The sequence below is a fragment of the Penicillium hordei genome, assembly GCF_028827395.1.
Source record: "Penicillium hordei strain IBT 12815 chromosome Unknown utg000001l_segment0_segment0, whole genome shotgun sequence".
Taxonomy (NCBI): Eukaryota; Fungi; Ascomycota; class Eurotiomycetes; order Eurotiales; family Aspergillaceae; genus Penicillium; species Penicillium hordei.
The window spans coordinates 3,712,021-3,731,052 of record NW_026623142.1 but is presented as its reverse complement, the minus strand read 5'-3'; the positions used below and the strand labels follow the sequence as shown (position 1 = coordinate 3,731,052).

At 48.9% G+C, this 19,032-nt stretch overlaps 10 protein-coding genes across 10 annotated transcripts; 4 read left to right on the top strand and 6 right to left on the bottom strand.

The window, feature by feature from the left end:
- Positions 1–611: 611 nt before the first annotated feature.
- N7537_001410 (CSN8/PSMD8/EIF3K family protein) lies at positions 612–1,617 on the top strand (the record flags this gene model as incomplete). The annotated part of the gene is made up of 2 exons (XM_056892468.1): positions 612–778; positions 1,047–1,617. 2 exons carry the CDS (start codon positions 612–614, stop codon positions 1,615–1,617), a joined length of 738 nt encoding a protein of 245 aa, XP_056757463.1.
- A 550-nt stretch (positions 1,618–2,167) lies between these two features.
- On the bottom strand, positions 2,168–2,728 carry N7537_001409 (uncharacterized protein; the record flags this gene model as incomplete). The annotated part of the gene is made up of 1 exon (XM_056892467.1): positions 2,168–2,728. One exon carries the CDS (start codon positions 2,726–2,728, stop codon positions 2,168–2,170), a length of 561 nt encoding a protein of 186 aa, XP_056757462.1.
- Positions 2,729–2,966: 238 nt separating this feature from the next.
- Positions 2,967–3,164, bottom strand: N7537_001408 (levodione reductase; the record flags this gene model as incomplete). The annotated part of the gene is made up of 1 exon (XM_056892466.1): positions 2,967–3,164. The coding sequence occupies one exon, from the start codon at positions 3,162–3,164 to the stop codon at positions 2,967–2,969; it is 198 nt and encodes a 65-aa protein (XP_056757461.1).
- Positions 3,165–4,310: 1,146 nt separating this feature from the next.
- Positions 4,311–5,628, bottom strand: N7537_001407 (small subunit rRNA maturation protein TSR4; the record flags this gene model as incomplete). The annotated part of the gene is made up of 2 exons (XM_056892465.1): positions 4,311–5,444; positions 5,509–5,628. The coding sequence occupies 2 exons, from the start codon at positions 5,626–5,628 to the stop codon at positions 4,311–4,313; spliced, it is 1,254 nt and encodes a 417-aa protein (XP_056757460.1).
- A 260-nt stretch (positions 5,629–5,888) lies between these two features.
- Positions 5,889–7,570, top strand: N7537_001406 (putative prenylcysteine lyase; the record flags this gene model as incomplete). The annotated part of the gene is made up of 2 exons (XM_056892464.1): positions 5,889–6,030; positions 6,084–7,570. The coding sequence occupies 2 exons, from the start codon at positions 5,889–5,891 to the stop codon at positions 7,568–7,570; spliced, it is 1,629 nt and encodes a 542-aa protein (XP_056757459.1).
- Positions 7,571–7,842: 272 nt separating this feature from the next.
- Positions 7,843–8,145, bottom strand: N7537_001405 (NAD/GMP synthase; the record flags this gene model as incomplete). Its single annotated transcript, XM_056892463.1, has 2 exons — positions 7,843–7,930; positions 8,018–8,145. The coding sequence occupies 2 exons, from the start codon at positions 8,143–8,145 to the stop codon at positions 7,843–7,845; spliced, it is 216 nt and encodes a 71-aa protein (XP_056757458.1).
- Positions 8,146–8,277: 132 nt separating this feature from the next.
- grc3 (uncharacterized protein) lies at positions 8,278–10,898 on the bottom strand (the record flags this gene model as incomplete). The annotated part of the gene is made up of 4 exons (XM_056892462.1): positions 8,278–9,858; positions 9,917–10,228; positions 10,279–10,802; positions 10,862–10,898. The coding sequence occupies 4 exons, from the start codon at positions 10,896–10,898 to the stop codon at positions 8,278–8,280; spliced, it is 2,454 nt and encodes an 817-aa protein (XP_056757457.1).
- A 346-nt stretch (positions 10,899–11,244) lies between these two features.
- On the top strand, positions 11,245–12,240 carry N7537_001403 (DNA-directed RNA polymerase I subunit RPA34; the record flags this gene model as incomplete). Its single annotated transcript, XM_056892461.1, has 2 exons — positions 11,245–11,441; positions 11,496–12,240. 2 exons carry the CDS (start codon positions 11,245–11,247, stop codon positions 12,238–12,240), a joined length of 942 nt encoding a protein of 313 aa, XP_056757456.1.
- A 1,062-nt stretch (positions 12,241–13,302) lies between these two features.
- On the top strand, positions 13,303–17,536 carry atg26 (uncharacterized protein; the record flags this gene model as incomplete). The annotated part of the gene is made up of 3 exons (XM_056892460.1): positions 13,303–14,586; positions 14,637–17,204; positions 17,270–17,536. The coding sequence occupies 3 exons, from the start codon at positions 13,303–13,305 to the stop codon at positions 17,534–17,536; spliced, it is 4,119 nt and encodes a 1,372-aa protein (XP_056757455.1).
- Positions 17,537–17,923: 387 nt separating this feature from the next.
- Positions 17,924–18,998, bottom strand: N7537_001401 (tubulin-binding prefolding complex subunit PAC10). The gene is made up of 4 exons (XM_056892459.1): positions 18,958–18,998; positions 18,601–18,841; positions 18,214–18,447; positions 17,924–18,133 (listed from the first exon to the last, which is right to left on the bottom strand). The coding sequence occupies exons 1-4, from the start codon at positions 18,975–18,977 to the stop codon at positions 18,035–18,037; spliced, it is 594 nt and encodes a 197-aa protein (XP_056757454.1). The 5' UTR covers positions 18,978–18,998; the 3' UTR covers positions 17,924–18,034.
- Positions 18,999–19,032: the final 34 nt, after the last annotated feature.

Genomic DNA, 19,032 nt, shown 5'->3' with positions numbered 1-19,032 from the left:
TTGACCTTGTTTTATTCTCTTTTTTTATTCTTTCTTTTTGCTCTTTTTTTGCGTTTTTATTAGGTTTGGTAAGGTGTTTCGACCGATTTCTGCATTGCTCATTTTGCATACAGATTCGGCCTTTTTTTTTTTTGCGATATGGGCATGGGCATAGACAATGGCGTCTGATAAACACGGAACGGAGTTTCTTGTTTTACGCGCCTTGGTTTCAGTTTTTTTTTTTTTTCTTGAAGTGATATGCTTCTTCTCTTGGGCATCTCGTTCGATCTTCACGGAGTTCAACGATCCAAGCACGTCTGTTTAGCGGGTTTCCATTATTGGAACTGGTGCTAGGTTATGATGAAGATGTCACGATCACACGAGGCATTCAAGAGATATGTATTCTATGTATTATTTGAACATGAATGAATCCACGGCCGTTGGCCACCTTTTCGGATACTCGAGTGTTACTATATGCACATGTATATTATAGCCCGGAAGAATTCCGGGTAATTATGCCTTTTTAGGTTAATCCGGCCACGGCCACAATCAAACCTTGGAAAATCCCACCGAAAAGAACAGCAGAGACAAAAGACCCGCATCACCTCCCACCTTCCTCCAGCAATATCAAAATGGTCGCCTTCGACAAGTGTGAGACCCGGCCGGCCCATATTGAGGCTATCCTCAATGGCCTCGACCGGTACAACCCCGAGACCACTACCATCTTCCAGGACTATGTCTCCCAGCAGTGCGAGGACCGGTCATTCGACTGCTACGCCAACTTGGCCCTGCTGAAGCTGTGAGTTAGACCCTTTTTTTTCATGAATCCCATTGCGAAAATCATATTTGAGAGGCTCTACTATGATGAGTATCTTTTTAAGCGTTTCCTATTACCTGACATCCCCATAATATACTTGGGCATGTTGAGAAATTCTGTGAAGATACTGAACAGGAATGACCCATGCATTGGTTGAAATCAACAGCATGGCATGCTTCTCACAAACACTTCAAATCATCGTGGCATCCTCGAATCCAAGCTGACAACAACCCCCTTCAAAAAAATCCAGCTTCCAGTTCAACCCCCACCTTATCCAACCCGATACCGTGACCAACATCCTGGCCAAGGCCCTGACTGTGTTCCCTTCGCCCGCCTTCTCGCTCTGCCTCGCCCTGCTCCCAACAAGCACCCAGCCCTTCCCCACCACCACCGAAGCCCAAACCGCCTCGCAGACCTCCGACTTCGTCGAGTCCGTGCAGAAGCTCACCCGCCTGTCCACTCTCCTCGAATCTGCCCAGTACGCCCAGTTCTGGTCCACCCTGAACTCGGACGATCTGTACGCAGACCTGACCGCCGACGTGGCCGGCTTCGAGGAGCTTGTCCGCATCCGCATCGCCGTCGAGGTCGGCAACACCTTCCGCTCCATCACCGCCGAGAACCTCGAGTCCTGGCTCGACGTTCGCAGCCGTGACGCGCTCGACAAGTTCGTCGTCGATGTCTGTGGCTGGAAGGTCGATGGCGCAGTTATCCGCGTCCCTACCAACAAGGAGAACGAGGCCCGCTCCGAGGTCAAGAGCGAGCACGTCGGCATCGAGCAGTTCGGTCGTGTCATCCGTCGTGGCTTTGAGTTGCCCGCATAAGCGCTTACTGCGGAAGCTCTCTCTTTATTCTTGATTTTTTTTTCCCGCGTCGATTCGAAATGTTTCACTTCTTTCCTCTTTTTCGTATCACCTTTTTTTTAAAAATCTTCAGAAAGCTGTGCGAGGGAAAATTTGATTTCCATCCATGACATGAGTTCATGAATCCCACCCCCGATCAAGTGACGAACAGACGATAGATTTCGCATGGAGGAGGGGCTCGGAGATGAGTCGGGACCTGGCGCATCTGGCGTTTTTTAACTTTTTTTTTCCATTTCTCTTGTCTGTATTGGATTCTTTTTTTTTACTTATCCATGCAAATATCTGCATTGGATAATATGAGGAAGAGAGAGAGAGATGTCATGTCAATACCATAACATAACTTCAGTCGTGCCTCCATGTAGGGCCGACTTTGCTGCCAATATAAAAAATCATACAGAGCCAGTTCCAGATGTAGACGCAATGGGGATAGAGCACGAAACAGTATCATTGCCGAGGATGCAAGCTCAAACGACACCAACATTCAAGCTTCCACAAAGTATCCCCAACTGAATCACAATATAAAAGGACTCATAGGAAGAACCGGCCCAGTGGAAGTATCCCCAGATGCCGCAACCGACTTCCCACTATCAGCAACAATAGCCTGACCATTAATCGCCATTGGCAGATCCGAAGCCAAGAAAACAGCAACATTAGCAATTTCCCCCGGCGCAGCACTGCGGTTATAATAGTATGTCTCATCTTCACCTAGTCCAAAGCCCTGATAGATCCCAGCAGACTCATTCCGAATTTCCTCAGCGGTCTTTTTGAGCTGATATTCCACGCCTACTTCAGCAAGTTTGGAAGTAGTAAAGATGCTTATAGTGGCAGGACTAGGCGCAACAGCATCCACGCGGATGTTGCTAGAGGATAGTTGGACAGCGTCGCTTCGCACGAGATCATTGCAGCCGTTCGCTGCTATGTATGCCATATCTGCAAATGCCCCGCCTAGTGTCGAGCACTTTGAAGTAACTTCTATGTTTCCCTTTGATTTTGGTTTGTTGGAGGATGTCGTGCTCATGGCTTGGGTGCCATATTTCAGGGCTAGGAATGTGCCCGTTTGCATGACTGACATTGCGCGTTGGAAATGAGATACCGAGAGGTCGTCTAGACCGCTTGGATACTAGTCAATTAACTGCTATCGAGAAATATATAAGGGAAACGGGAAACTGGAAGATGACGGACCGATATACTACAATATCCGCATTGGCGAAGTAGAAGTCCAATCGACCATAAGACTTCAATATCTGTTGTATTAGGTTGGGGTTTGGTCCTCGGATGAAACGTCTAGTATACGACATTCCACTGTAGTGTCACTTCCCGGTGGCTTTCATGGTGTTTTGGAGGCCTGCAAAATAGCTTGTGTTGATATCGCAGGCGTAGATGGCTTTTGCACCAGATTTCGCTGCTGTAATCACCATAGAATGGGCAATGCCATAGGCTGAGCCTGCGCCGATGACAATATCCACTTGGCCCTTTAGAGTTGCTTGGACCTTTTTGTGTTGGTACATTGCTCTCGAGGCTTTTTTATAAATCTAAAATCCATCCAGTCAGGTCAAATATATAATTGGAAGATTGGCCCATGCTGTAGCACAAGCACTAGACATGCAGTGGTGACCCTATCTGAGCTCGTATTACATGTTGGAATGAGGTTGGCCGTATTGGACAAAGGTGAGACTGGATGTAGTCCACATTGTATTTGTTTGCTTCAACTATAGCCTATCATATCTTGGAACTGACATGGCAGGACCTGAGCACTCTGGGGTCTTGCCCTTGTGGCACAACATACGAAATATGTTTTCAGCATTGCTGAAACAGATCATTTGACTTAAACTACATGCCGTTGACGCCGTGATTCTACATGCTCCTTTACTTTTCCATTCAAGTCTGGAACTGCCATCGAACGTCAGGAAGAGGACAATGAATTCAGGCATGGGACTTGGATCACTATGTCCTTGAACTTCTGTAAGAGTTCGTCGATAGTAAACATCTTGATGTTGCTGTGAATGAAGTGCAGAGCACGTAGACAAATGTTTATGGGCTTCAAGAAAAAGGACGATACTGTGGTTATGTATACAGCGGTCTTCTACCCGTGGGCCTTAGGTATATAAAGTCAAATTACATGATCTTGTCCATTATTATTGTTGCCCACATACACAGCTGTACCAAGTTGTATAGATATTAGTTTATAGTTTTAGGTGAACACGATATACAATTATATACCAAAGAAGTTCCGTGTAACAGGTGTCCATAACATAAACCAGCTGGAGTATGTCCAAGGTTGTAGGGTGAAACCAAGCTATATCAGTCTAGGACATCTCAAGGTAAGACAAGATGAAGTGCGCATTTGAGAGCAATAGAGGTCAATATTTTCCAGAAAGTACCTACCTAGCTAGCTGGGATAGATACTGGATTTCAGTTGTCATGATGCAAATCTGGTTTCAACTGACTTGGGGTAGATTGACTCACTTGTGAAGCCATTCGCTGCATTAAATCTGATAATAAAAGTTACAAGGTGATCTCTCGGCAATATATCCAAAATGCTAATGTAGACAAAAATGTGTAAAGAGCTAGAAAATGCTTGATTTTCCTAGTAACATTGCTATGTACAACCTAGAGTAGGCAAAATACTCACATCTAATGTAAAATGTCTATACCTATCTCAACTCCTCCCACTGCACACCAGCCCATTCCTCCCGCCATCCAGTAACGCCCAACTCCTGCGGCGTACAGTTATTACCACAAACCCCCATGATGATAGTGCCCCACTCCATGCCCGCATCATCCTTTCCAAGCCCAACACCAGGACGTCCTTCCTCAAGCATAGTAATAGCATGCGGCACAATCTGGAACTCAAACACACGCTGACTTCCACAGTACTCACAGGCCGGGATACTTCCCGCACCGAGTGTGGTGATCTTGGCGTTAGGGGCATTGTGAGAATGCAGCCGAGCACCGACTTCATCGCTAGTCGAGTACAGAAGCGGCGTACCGCGGAACTCATACCGCAGCACCTGCTCCGGGTTGTGCTCGAGACGCATCGAGAACTTCATAAAGTCCTTGTCGAGCTCGGACTCGAAAGTGTCCTTGAGCTCGGCGCCACCAGCGCCTTCTTCCTCCATTGGCTCGATCTGCACATTATCTGGCACTTCGGGTGAAGACGGCCGCGAGAGAGTCTCGTATTCAGCGTCTAGGTAGAAATTCTTGTATGGCGCAGGGAATGCGGACTGCGCGGGCCACGGAACTGGCGTGCTTGATTCCGGCGTTTTCTTTGTCGCGGCTGAAGGAGGTGGCGAGGAGATGCGCACTTTGTCGGCGAAAGATGAGGCTAGGGTGCTTGCAGACACGGCGGGCTTCTCAGCTGTAGGTGCTGTTGCCTGGACCGGTGTTGCGAAGGGGTTGCTTCCTGCGGGTGTTGGGCCAGAAGAGGATGAGAAGGGGTTCTGGTTCGAGGAGATGTTGCTTGTCAGGTTTGTTGCGCCGAACAGGCTCGCTCCTAGGTCCTGCTTGGGTTTTTCTGGTGCGGCGGGCTGGGTGTCCTCTGTTTTCGCTTCAACATGTTTGTTTTGTCCGCCGACGGTGACCTTGCGCGCTGCGCGGAATGCTCTGATACTGCCTGGCTTGCGGTTGCAGGGTTTTCTGGGGCAGCCAAATAGGTATAGGCGTCGTTCGTCCGTCGGGAAGTGATCGGGCAGGTCGCCGTGCAATTCGAGGAGGAGGAGCATGGGACTGTTGCAAACTTTGCAATTGGCGAAATCGCCAGGTGCTGGGGAGGCTTCGTCGAGCCATTTCTGAATAAAAAAGTTGTTAATTGGAGTTGATTATAGAGTGATTCTTCGCAGGAATAGAACATACCGGCCAGCCTCCAAGATGGCTGATTACATCCTCGATGACATCCTCAGCAGCATAGCCTAGAAGCACACCGGTATCGGTGAAATCTTCATCGACACTGGAGTCACTGTCATATGGATCCATTTTGAATTGGTTCGGAGTTAAGTGAAATCAAATCTGTGATGCCCCTCAAAAAAGATAAGCGATATGGAAATGCGCCAGTCCTAAACAAGACTAGCGTGGTATCGATACTAAGTCCAAGTTACACTCATCGCATCACTTCCCCCTTTGACACTCGAACTCCATCCATGGGAGTCGATTTAATCTACATTTAAACTCTGGTTAATCAGGATTTGCTATTAAACTACCAATTAGCTCTGTCATCTTCTAGTACTACCATAATCATGCAGGCGTTTATGCCACAGCATGTCCCTTTCTTCCTATACTCCATCCTAGCCATCTTACTCGCCTCGCTTGGCAATGCAGCAGAACAAGAGCAACTGCGAGGAGCTGCTAGTACTGCCCCAAAGCGGGTGGCAATAATCGGTATGCCTCTCTCTAAAGAACACAGTTTCATACGGGGCTGATATTCCTGATAGGCGCCGGAGCCGGAGGCTCGTTTGCTGCGTATCAACTGCGCAAGCTCGCAGATGAAGCCGACATCCCTGTCAATATCACAGTCTATGAACGTGAATCGTATATAGGCGGCCGCTCAACAACAGTCAATGTATTCGACAACCCAGCGTACCCCATTGAACTGGGCGCTTCCATCTTTGTCCAGGTCAATTACAACCTGGTCAATGCTTCCCGTGACCTTGGTCTGATGGTCAGTAGTGCTGACCATGCACGGCCCAGGGAGACCGAGGAGAGCATCGGAATCTGGGATGGGAGTCAGTTTGTTTTCACGTTGAAGAATTCGTATAGCTGGTGGAATATCGGCCGGCTCTTCTGGCGGTATGGACTGGCGCCACTGCGTACCCAAAATCTGGTGAATACTGTCGTTGGCAGGTTTCTCCGCCTTTATGAAGAACCCTTATTCCCTTTCAGCTCTCTTACTGAGGCAGCTGTTGCGGCTGACTTGATCAATGCTACTGTGTCTTCTGGCGATGTGTTTCTCCAGACAAATAGCATCGGCTCGCTGTTTGCGAGGGAGATTATTCAAGCAAGTACTCGAGTGAATTATGGGCAGAATATACAGCTGATTCATGGCTTGGAATCTATCGTCTGTATGGCTACAGATGGAGCGGTTTCTATCGAGGGCGGAAATTGGCGCATTTTCGACGGTGCGCTGAGAGCTTCAGGAGCGAACATCAAAGTGAATACCACTGCCACTGAGATTTCGCGCAATGACGATGGGACTGTGCGGGTCTCTTCAAAGCTAAACACCGCCACCGACTCAGAGCATGAAGTATTTGATGAAGTTATCATTGCCGGTCCTTTGCAGTACTCGGGTATTTCCGTCTCCCCTCCCTTGGAGTACACCCCAGATGAGATTCCATATGTGAATCTGCACGTTACACTATTTGCATCCCCCCACCGCATCTCCCCAAAGTATTTTGGCCTGAAGGATCCAAATGCTCGAGCGCCTGAGACTATTCTGACCACTCTACCCGAGGGCCTTGATATGGGTTCAAACCCAGATGGTGTTGGGCCCAGCGGCTTCTGGAGTATTAGTACGCTTCGAACAGTAGATCATTCTGTGGTGGGATCCGAAGACACACAGCAAAATTACGTTTACAAAATCTTTTCGCCAGAGCGACCCACGGGTGAATTCATTGCCCAGATTCTGGGGCTGGAGAGTGAGACTGTGGGGAGCAATACAACAATTGGAGACCTTTTGATAGGTGATATCAGCTGGTTCCATGAGAAGCTATGGAACCCATATCCCCTTTTGTATCCGCGAGTGACATTTGAAGAGACTCTTCTGGCTCCGGGCGTATGGTACACGGGTGGCATCGAGAGCTTCATCTCGACAATGGAGACTAGTGCGCTGATGGGCCGGAACGTTGCAACTCTCATGTTCAAGTCGTGGCAGCAAGGAGATCAGACAGATAGTGATGCCTCGTTTAGGGAAAAGGAGCTCTAAGCCTGCTCATGTTTTGTCTAGGCTTGCAAATCTCCCTCCCAACGTCAAACCAATCAAGAGTTATGCATGGGAAGTCCTTTTGTTGTTTTTAGCCTTGCATTTGTTAATTGCACCCCTATCTTATATCGCCCAATATATATTTTAAAAAAAAAATAATGAACTTGGTTCCTTTATGCACATGGATTTGTAAACTGCATCCAACTATTCTAGCTAGATCTGTATTGACAATGTAAACTTTTCTATTACAACCTAAGAAAATACCAGATATCTATCTACTCTATCTCAATAGTACCGGGGGGCTTGCCAGTGAAATCATATGCAACACGGCACACATCCTCGACCTCGTTGACCGGGTAGCAACTTGGACAGGAAGTCGTACGCGAAGGGGTAGGGAGTGGCGGTCATGAAGTCAGTGGAGATGGCGCGAGGAGGATGGTGTTGGTATACACACGTTTATCGGCCATGAAACCAACAGCGCGCGAGGGGTCCAGCGCGGCGTAGGCCTGGTCAATGTCGTCGTACAGACCGGCTTCGCGGATCATACCGATGAAGATGTGGTCGGCCTTACGGGCCATATCGACTGGTCACCTCGCCTAAGACACGAATGGCGAGACCGGGACCTAGAGATAGTTAGATCTTGGATCTAGAGACTAATTAACAAACTGCTGTTGCATTTGACTTTTATGTATATATTCAAAAGGTGGGAGCTAGTAGTCCGCCTCGCTCTCGCTGCCAGGATATGCCTTCTTTCTCAGCTTCCATAGTGACTTTTCTCGTCGTGCAGCAGCTTCACGCTGATGACGACTGTTATCTTCCACAACAGTCATCCAAGGCACATTGCTCGCCCGGCGGACTCTCTCTCGCAGCAATGCAAGCGTTCGATTATGCTCAGCCGGATCGAGTTCGTGTGCCTGTTCAATGCCAGAGTCTCCAGCTTTCCTCGGCCCAGATGTTGATTGCTGGTAGCGCCGCTCTGCCGCACGAGCAGCGTAGTATTCTTCACTGATAGCCCAATTCGGGTTATCAAGCTGGCCGCGGACCAGTACAATGCCATGGCCTTGCTCGATGGCCTTTTCCAGGTGAGATGAGGGAATAGGAGTGGAGAGCTCAAGCTTGCACGAAGAGGTATCAATTGAGCGGACCAAAGCCAGGCCAAGACAGTTTGACGCTTTAGGATCCAATGGGGTGCAACTGCCGGAACCAACAAAGAGGTAAGGAAGGTCTTCGGATGTTCGTACAATGCTGTCAGCGATGGAAAGACAAGCTGGATTACCCGCGCCTGGGTTTGCTGAATCCATGTCAAGATCTTCATGGTCATTGGGTGGCTCTGATGTTGTCATCCCACCCATGATAGCTTTCGGCGATTCAACTGCCACGACTCCTACGATAGCGCCTTCAAGCGTTTCGTGCAGTAAATCGGGGCTGACCTGGGATCCCATGACCATGACGCCCAGAATACCTTGTCGTGCGCCAGCATAGTCCACAGTAATAGGCCTCGTGCGAGATAGCGGTACATCCGACCAAAGGGAAGTGCTGAGATCATTCGGATGAGACATATGGAAGTATGACTGGATTTGCATCGCTCGCAATTGAGCGCTTGATCGGCTCACGAAATCAGTGGGCTGTGAGGGGAGGATTGTCAAGGGGACTCGAGCTTCGCGGGCAGCCAGACCTAACGGATCCACAACTTCTGATGGGCCTTTTTCACTCATATATACCACATCAGAGAGACCGAGAGATCTGACCAGCCAAGTTGCAACCTCCAATCCTTGTCCAAAGATCCAACCAGGGTAGTTGATAATCAGAGGGCATTGGGGATGTTTCTCTAGCAACGAGCGGTATTGATCCATAAGATCCATGACCGCCAGTGCATAATGATCAGGGTCTTCTTTTGGAGATGCTGCGCCGATGTGATGCGCCCGAACTATTTCACCGTCACGGGAATCGTCCAATGATGGGTGGGTGAAAGGCGGACCGAAGAATGGAGAGCGCAAGCGTGCAAGATAAACTTGACCCATAGGGGCAAACTCAGGCTGGCCTGGGTCTAGATCCAGGAAAGCAACTCCATCGGTATTAGTATATCCATTCTCAGTCTCGGGTGTCGGACTGAGAACGTGATTTAACAAGTAGCGACTAAAGGTAGACTTTCCGGATGCCTTGGGGCCACAGATTAGAACCCGAAGTTGTCCTTCACGTTGTGAGAGAGATTTCATTGATGCACTCCATTTCCTGTCAAGGTGAAGTGGTCGGATATGTCTATTTAAGGAATCATCTGCCGATGTATACAACTATCAAGTCAATTAGCTTTGAACATATCTCGAGCCGGGATAGGTTATGATAGCATACCACTGAAAAACTCCGCTTCGAGTCTTTTGCGGCCCCTTTCAGGGTGATTTTATCTGCAGCAGTGTTCTCGCCAGCCCAGATCCTTTGATATAAAGGCGAGAGGTCACGGAGGCGGGAAATACCGCTGGTGCAGGACTTGATCTCTACTTCTGCGTCGCCATCAATCCCAGCAACACATTTGATGACTGGTAAAGAGTGGGTTGAGGGAGCATAAACCCTATGAAGTTGTGAGGACGGATGTAATTTCGCACCCATCAGACTGACAACACCTCTTTTGACCCAGAGATCATATTGGCCTAGCAACGCCAGGTTCTAAGTCAGGTCAGTATCCACCCCGAATGGTCGTAAGGGTTCGTCCATACCGTCCGTTCCTTAATGCGAATGCAAAGTGTGCTTTCATCACTGTAGACTATGTTGCTTTTGTTCAACCGAGCCTTGGATAGAGGGAAGTTCTGAAGCTCTGCTGGTGTCTCTGCGGGTGATTCATAGCCATCGGCATCACCCACAACAGACGCGATAACATCCTCACCCATCTCTCCCGCATCCTCAACTTGGTCTTTTTCAGACTGATTATCTTCGGGGCGCTTCAGAGTATCCTCAACCTCGGGCTTCACTTCCGATTTTTGAGGCCGGCTAACTCTTAATGGGCGCTCCGGTGTTGTCTCTGCTGGCAATGGCTCATCTTGTTTCTTTGCTGCCTTTGTCCGTGAAGCACGATGATCCTCTGTCTCAGTCGCCCTAGGTCCCTCGAGAGACTGCCGTGACTTTTTTGAGGGTGGCTCGCTCTCAACAATACCTTGTGGTGCATCCTTTGGTACATTCGCGCTCTGTGCTTGCTGTTGTCGAGCTCTGCGCGCTGCCAAAGCAGCGACAGCGCTAACAGGGCCTAGAGAAACGACATGTGAGCTTCAGATTGGTGCCGTAGAGCATAGATAGAGGGCTTACCAGCTGATTGCTGTTTTTCGGCCTTTCGCTTCACCATGATAATATACAATTCAAGCGCACGAGCTTTGAGCTTGTGTTCGAAAGGAAAATGATCTCGATAATGCGGTCCAAAGCCGATAAGCAAAAAAAGCTGGCTGGTGGTCCGTGCTCCCGCGGAGCAGAAAAAAAAGATCGTTGAACTTGAGCATCCTCACTCAACGTCGATCCAATTCATTTTGCGAAATCGGCTTTGCTGAAACTTCGCATATATATCCTGTGCATTACTCCATTATCCAGTTCTATTCATTTTGTGGATTTCGGGTGTGCCAAACGCCGCGCGTCCTTGCGAAATCATTTTAGTCCCGATCTCGAGTTTGCCCAACACATTTGATTGAACAGCCGCCATGGCCTCATCCGACAGCGATAGCAGCTCGAGCAGATCGACCTCGCCCGAGCTTACGACTGAAAAGGAGAAAAAAATGACCCAACACCTGAAGGCGCAGGAATCAAGCGAAGATGAAACCTCGGACTCAGGTTCAGACTCGGATAGCGACTCCGACAATTCCAGCGAAATGAAGCCCAGCTCCAACTCAGGCAAGAAGTAAGAGATTATCGCGCTACCAGCTTTGATGGTAACTAATCCATGTACTCATAGGGTCGTAATCTCCGGTCCTCAACCATACAAACCACCCGCGGGTTTCAAGTCTGCAAAGAAGCAGGCCCCGCCATCCTCTAAAGCATCCTCCCTTCTCTCCAACCTCAACGGCAAACAAGTCCTCCATCTCACAGCACCAGCCTCTCTGCCTTTGTCCCAGGTCAAAGAGGTGTGCATGGCCAAGATCATGCAGGGTGAACCGATCATCTCTCATGATGGCGTGAACTATGGTATCCCAGTCGAGGCTCTTTCCGAGGCTGATCCCGCGACTAAATCGCTACTTCTTTTTGACGAGAAGACACAAACATATTGCACAGCAGCCCAAAGCATCCCAAGTTACCACGTTCAAGAAATGATCGATCTCCCGAGCACATCGAAAAACACCGATGCTATAGTGGCAGAAATGCGCAAATATGTCAAGCCAGCCCGGCCGCAGCCGAAGAACTTGAAGATGCGGTTCCGGCCTGTCGGAACAACCAGTGCACCTCCAGAGACTCTTGGATCTAGCTCGGAATCCGAGGCTGAGGTACCTTCGTTCAAGGTTCCCAAGGGAGAGGAACGGAAGAGGAAGCTTGATCACGATGAGGCCGAGGATGAAGCTCCCCAAGCGACTGCGCTTCCTCGAAAGAAGTCAAAGAAGCACTCACAAGAAAAGGAGGAGGATGATAGTCTGAGCCGGAAGAAGTCTAAGAAGTCCCACAAGGACAAGGAGGAGAAGAAGCGGAAGAAGTCCGAAAAAGCATGATTTGGCGTTAGTTTTTTTTTTAAAATAGCTTTGTTTTAACGACGTCCCCATTACTATGTACAACTTACAATCTTATCTATTACCTTGGATCTGGTAGCTCTTATAACCGGCTGCAATTTGAACAATGTTACATGAGTTTGGCTTTTCCATTGCCTAGTATTTTTTTGGATAGGTCATAAGAGAAGCAATTAGTATAACCCAATGGGCTCTTCCTTAGACGCCGCTCTAATCTAGGGTTCCCTCAGCGCAAAGTGACAGGCTTCAACTTCAATTTGGCAATAATGAATGGCATCTAGGCTCAACAATCGCTGGTCAATCCCCAATGCTTAGCCTAACCATCGCTAAGACCAACTTTTTTTTTTGCTTTTTAGATAGTAATTTCATTAAAAGGAACTAAATCACAGGTTTGAGTTAAGGTTAGAAGCAAGATCAGAAAATACTAGCTTTATATACACACAAAGGAAGATAGAATCTACAAATCTACAACGCATAATATACTAGTTATATAGATAAGATCTACATATTTTGCCTCAGGCATCAAGCTGACATAAGGGGTGATGGAGTCATAGATCACATGCATGCGGAGAGAGCCCAGGTGATGTTTCTCTCTTTGTGTATTTTAAGATTCCGATGAACACTTGGATAGAGTTTCTTTCCATTATTGCCATTTCTATCATCTTTGCAAATAGACCATGGCGCTTGGTTGATTTGAAGTGTGGTTTGGCAGCTTCATCCATATCCGGTGTCCAAGCTTCAAAGTGCTTATCGGCCTAGACCCTGGAATCCCGTGCATTGTTCACCATTCACCCTCCTTATCACGATCTAGCGCCTGACCAAAGTTTGGACGTGACAAAAGTCACTTGGCGTTCAGGTTGATGTGTCTTCCCATTTAACTGGTGCATACCCGATCGTCATAGACCTATCAGTGCCGAGCTGTCACCTGGCTCGAGCTTCTGACTGCCCGACCGGTTTTAGTGATTCACCACGCCCTAGCATCGTTTACTCCCGTCCTTGACCTACATTTTGCATCGATCATATAGTATCGGTATACTAGAGATAAGGATGAGACCATTAAGGGATGATGCCAAACGCCGGGCAGACCGGCAGTTGAGCGCAAGTATGAAACCTACTTCGTCCAACCGTCCATTTTCAGATCGATTACCAGACAGATTTAAGGATGGGGATGATGCCCAGTTTGATTTCACAGCTCCGCCGCGAGGTATGGGTCCACGGGACGGCAACGTGCATTATATGCAACAATCCCTCTTCTCCATGATTGCTGCCGTCGGATCCAAGTCGGACTTCCATGCCCGGTTTGATGAATCAAGTGATAGTGACGGAGAGATGGAAGAACACCCGCGGGTTGAACAAACTAGTGGGAAATTAGCATCCCGGACGCCTGTGCCATCCTTGGACTCCCGCCAGCCAAGCAAGAGATCGGAATCAAACACACTCGTTCTGGAAGAAAGAGGACGTCGCCATCAAAGAACAAAATCTGACAATAAGCTTTTGCAGAGATTACCCAGGTTAGATTCAGAAGGCGGGGCAAACGAGTCATCAAACCAACCGGACTCGATGCTTAAGGCGCCTCCTCTAAGGCGAACTCGCAGCGCGACACCGCTAGCAGCCCCAGTTCTAAGTCGCATGGTTGAAGCGCAATCTCACTTCGACTTGACATCGGCAACACCATACTTGCCACCTAATCCAAACAAAGCCATGGAAGACCAGCCGCAATCATCTGCGTCCGCTCTTTCTACACGATTGATGAAGATGTTTGGGTTTGCGAAGCCTGAAAAGGTTCTGGTGGAGTATGCCTGCTCGTTGCTCCAGAGCATGCTTCTTCAAGGCTACATGTATGTGACGGAAGGTCACATCTGCTTTTACGCCTACCTTCCAAAGAAGTCCAACGTGGCGATAAAGTCGGGGTACCTATCCAAACGCGGCCGCAAGAATCCTACGTATCACCGCTACTGGTTTGCTCTGAAGGGTGATGTCCTCTCATACTACGCAGATCCCTCCAATCTCTATTTTCCTAGCGGACATGTCGATCTTCGATATGGGATCTCTGCGTCTCTCGCAGAACGTAAAGACGGCGATGCGAAAGACTTCCAGGTTACCACTGACCAGCGGACGTATTTTTTCAGAGCAGACAGTGCTACCAGTGCAAAGGAATGGGTGAAAGCTCTCCAGAAAGTCATCTTTCGGACACATAACGAAGGTGACAGTGTGAAAATATCATTCCCAATAGCGAATGTTATTGACCTGGAGGAGAGCCCGATGGCCGACTTTGCGGAGACGTTCAAAATTCGAGTTCTCGACAGCGGCGAAACATATGCAATTGACGAGGTAAGTCATGGGACGAGACGTTACAATGTTCATTGCTGATCACTCCCCAGTACTTCTTCTCGTTCTTTGATTCTGGCCAGGACGCGTTGAACTACATCAAAGGCCTGGTCAATGCTGCGTCGGTTACTACCGCAACGAAAGAGTCGCTGGGTGAGCACGACATCCGACATCAACCCGAATCAAGTCGTACTGCCCATAAAAGGCAATCGGTCAGCAGCGTTCGAGTATCCGATCAGAGGCAAGGAGATTCACCACGCAAGCGAAGCTCCAGTGTAGGAAATGAAAACCAAGGCTCGGCCGACTCATTTGCAGAGCAAGGGACCGGATCGTCACCAATTATACAGTCGATGACAGACACCACTGAATCAGCCAGTCAAATACTGCACAGAAGCGACGTCTTTCAATCGCCCACTATGCACACACTGCAAGGACGCACATTGGATGTGGGAGAAACCGTTCGACGATATTCTGATGATACAACTCCCTCTGCATCTGCGCGGCTGGACCTAGATGCAGCGGCAGGCTCTCCATCTGGAACACTAGGCGGCAATGAAACCACAGACGACACGCGATATGCCACCGGCCATTCTAATCCAATGCAATCTTCAACACCGAGCTCGGTTACTCATCTGAACGAGCTTGTCAAAGCAGGCGCATATCCCCTTCAACGCGCCGCTGGTTTTGCAGAATACTTGAAGAGCCGCTCGAAACAGATGAGTACACTGTTAGCAACAGAGTCAATGGGCTATATAGAAAAGGTCTCTGGCATGTGGATTGGTGGGCAGAAGCATTATGGAGAGCGGGAAGGGCCGTTGCTCGAAGACCAGAACGTTGATCCCGAGGATAACGAAGGTGCATTCAATTATGGGGATCGCTTTCGTGCACACTTTGCTCTCCCATCTAGCGAAAAGCTGCAGGCGACTTATTACGCCTACTTGCACCGTGTGCTCCCGCTCTACGGCAAGATATATATAAGTCAGAAGAAACTTTGTTTCCGCAGCCTGATTCCTGGTACTCGGACCAAAATGATTTTGCCGTTCAAGGACATTGAGAACGTTGAAAAAGAGAAAGGCTTCCGCTTTGGATACCATGGACTCGTTGTCATTATCCGTGGTCATGAAGAGCTTTTCTTTGAGTTCAACGCCTCAGATTCACGAGATGACTGTGCAGTCACGTTGCATCAAAATCTGGAGTCCGTGAAATTCCTAGTGGAATCTGGCTTGCTAGCAGATGAAGAGCGAGACGAAGTTGAAGCAGCCAAGGCTGAGCACCACATGCTCCAGGAAGCAAGACTGGACAGCCCTGAGGAATACGATGCACATCCGAGTTTCACTGAGGATTCATCGGAGATACATCCGTTCTTTGACGATCCTCGCGCTTCCATTATCAACTTCAAACCTCCCGAGCCTTTAAGGATTACCTGCCTGACCATCGGCTCCCGGGGCGATGTACAGCCGTATATTGCGCTTTGCAAAGGACTGCTTGCCGAGGGCCACAAGCCGAAGATTGCAACCCATGCCGAGTTCGAACCTTGGATCAGAAAACACGGAATCGACTTTGCTCCCGTTGATGGTGATCCCGCGGAGCTAATGCGAATCTGCGTGGAGAACGGGATGTTCACGTATTCCTTCCTCAGGGAAGCTTCATTGAAGTTCAGAGGATGGATCGATGATCTTTTGTCGTCGGCTTGGATTGGTTGTCAGGGCAGTGACCTTCTAATCGAGTCACCGAGCGCCATGGCTGGAGTCCACATTGCAGAAGCTTTAAGGATTCCGTACTTCCGCGGGTTCACCATGCCATGGACAAGAACACGGGCCTATCCTCATGCTTTCGCAGTGCCGGAGAATCGCATGGGTGGAGCATACAACTACATCACATACGTCATGTTCGACAACATCTTCTGGAAGGCCATCGCGGGGCAAGTGAACCGATGGCGAAACAACGAGTTGGGATTGAAGGCCACAACATTAGACAAGATGCAGCAAAACAAAGTCCCGTTCCTTTACAATTACTCGCCCTCCGTGGTGGCCCCGCCTCTCGATTACCCGGATTGGATTCGCATTACCGGATATTGGTTTTTGAATGAGGGCACCGATTGGACTCCTCCAATTGAACTATCAAACTTCATTGCGCAGGCCAGAGCGGATGACAAGAAGCTCGTGTACATCGGGTTCGGATCCATTGTGGTCTCGGATCCTGCTGCCTTGACACGGACTGTCATCGAATCAGTCCAAAAAGCAGATGTCCGATGCATCCTCTCAAAGGGTTGGTCCGATAGGCTTGGTGACCCAACTAGCACCAAGACCGAGATACCTCTACCACCAGAGATTCATCAGATCCAATCTGCACCCCACGACTGGCTCTTCTCTCAGATCGATGCTGCATCCCACCACGGCGGAGCAGGAACCACCGGCGCAAGTCTTCGGGCCGGTGTCCCCACCATCGTCAAACCATTCTTCGGAGACCAATTTTTCTTCGGCTCCCGGGTTGAGGATCTAGGCGTTGGCATCTGCATGAAGAAACTGAACGTCAGTGTCTTCTCGCGGGCTCTTTGGGAGGCGACGCACAGCGAACGCATGATTGTCAAGGCACGGAATCTGGGCATTCAGATCCGCAATGTGAGTTGTTCCAAGACTTTTTTAGGCTAAGTGGGTGGAGTGCTAATTTGATATTCCCTGTTTAGGAAGACGGTGTGGCCACTGCAATCCAGGCCCTCTATCGCGATCTTGAATACGCTAAGACCTTGGCCCGACAAAAGTCGCTTGCCTCGTCCACCCCATTCTCTCCTACACCTGCAGCTAAGGCCTCTCCAGATGGAGGCGATGACGACCTTGATGATATTGAAGAGTGGACCTTTGTCGGTGATGAAACCGGCTTCGACATTTCGAAACGGATGCGTGAGCGAGCTGCTTCAGATGCCGACAGGCTAGGTTCCAACATGTTCCAATGATTTTGTTTTCCCAGGTTGATTGATTAGCATTTTGTTTACGTTGTGATACTCCAACGCTCTGTCGAGATCTTCCACCATCCTCAGATCCCCGCCCTGTCACTGCCCAACAATAACATGCTGTACAGGCGTGCGGACTGGGAGATGTTCAGTGAAGATAGCGTCCTCGAGCCTCACGAAGATTGGGATTTTGGGAGTTCTATTTCTTTCTCTTTTGTTTCCTTTGGTGATTTTCTCTTGCCTTCCAAGGTTGTTTATGAATCATGACATGCGTCTTTTTTCTTTCGTTTTATATGCATGGGACACTTGGTTTAAAGCGTATTCTTCTAATATCCACTACTTCATTTCAATGTTTCTCTATGCGTTATGATTTCCTTGATTTCTTTTTTCCCTTGACACTTAATCTGGAAGATAATAGACCATTCATAATCGATGACATTGGCAACATTTTTATAATATCCCATAAATCCCTTCAAAACCATTCAGCCACCAGGGCGCTTCTTATTTTTTCGTTTCCTCTTCACCCTTGCCATCGGCCTTATCTTTACGCCTTTCTACAACATCCCAGTTGTACACACGCGCCGTGGCAACCTCCAATGTCTGCAAAGAGTCAGCGTTAGCAAAAGCGCCAATCTCCCAATCTCCCACACATATGCCTCTCGCAAACCGAATAAACTTACCGTAATCTGCTCGCGCAAGAATTCCAGATCCTCCTCGCAATTCCGCAAGCTCGACTCCGCAGCATTGAGCTTCTCATCCAGCATGGTCTCCGCCTCACCGAGCGGGTACGCCAACATGACATTCGCCCCGAGCCAGAGGTAGACCTCTTCGGCATCGGCAGGCGAGATCGCAGCCCGAGCATAGAGGGTATCATTGAGTTCGAAGTTAGTCTCGAGGTCTGAGTCAGGGTTGGACTAAACAAGTACAGTGTGTTAGTGGATTGATATTCCCCGATTTCGGTTTCAGTTTCGCCTTTTTTTTTTTTTTGTTGGTCCAATGGACACTTTCACGAATCACTTTTTCTCCGAATTGCATGTTATAGAGTCACAGGCGCGGGGGATATTTACCTCCTTGCGCAGCTGCAGGAACCGCACCATCTCCAGCGTCTTCTTGATATCGGGGATCTTCTCCCGCAGACCCTGGCCGCGGCGCTGGGTGTTCACCTCCATGAACTGGTACTTGGAGATCATCTCCTGGAAGGAGCGGAGGGTAGGCTCGACTTCCTCGCGGGAGGAGACATAGTCGCTGACATTGTCGATGAAGGGTGCGACGGGGATCCCGCGCGGGTTGGTTTGTGTTGTTACCGTGCTGGGGTGGAGGGGTTAGTTTCCTGGTTTCTGTGGATGCGGGCATAGGATTGAGGATTGGGGATTGAAGCTAGAAGGCGATTTCTGTAAAGAGATAGAATGGGAATTGGAATTTACCTCTTCTTTGAGTCTGCCATGGTCGCAAAGATGTGTGAAAGAGAGAATGAGAAGAAGATATGACGATGTGGGGAG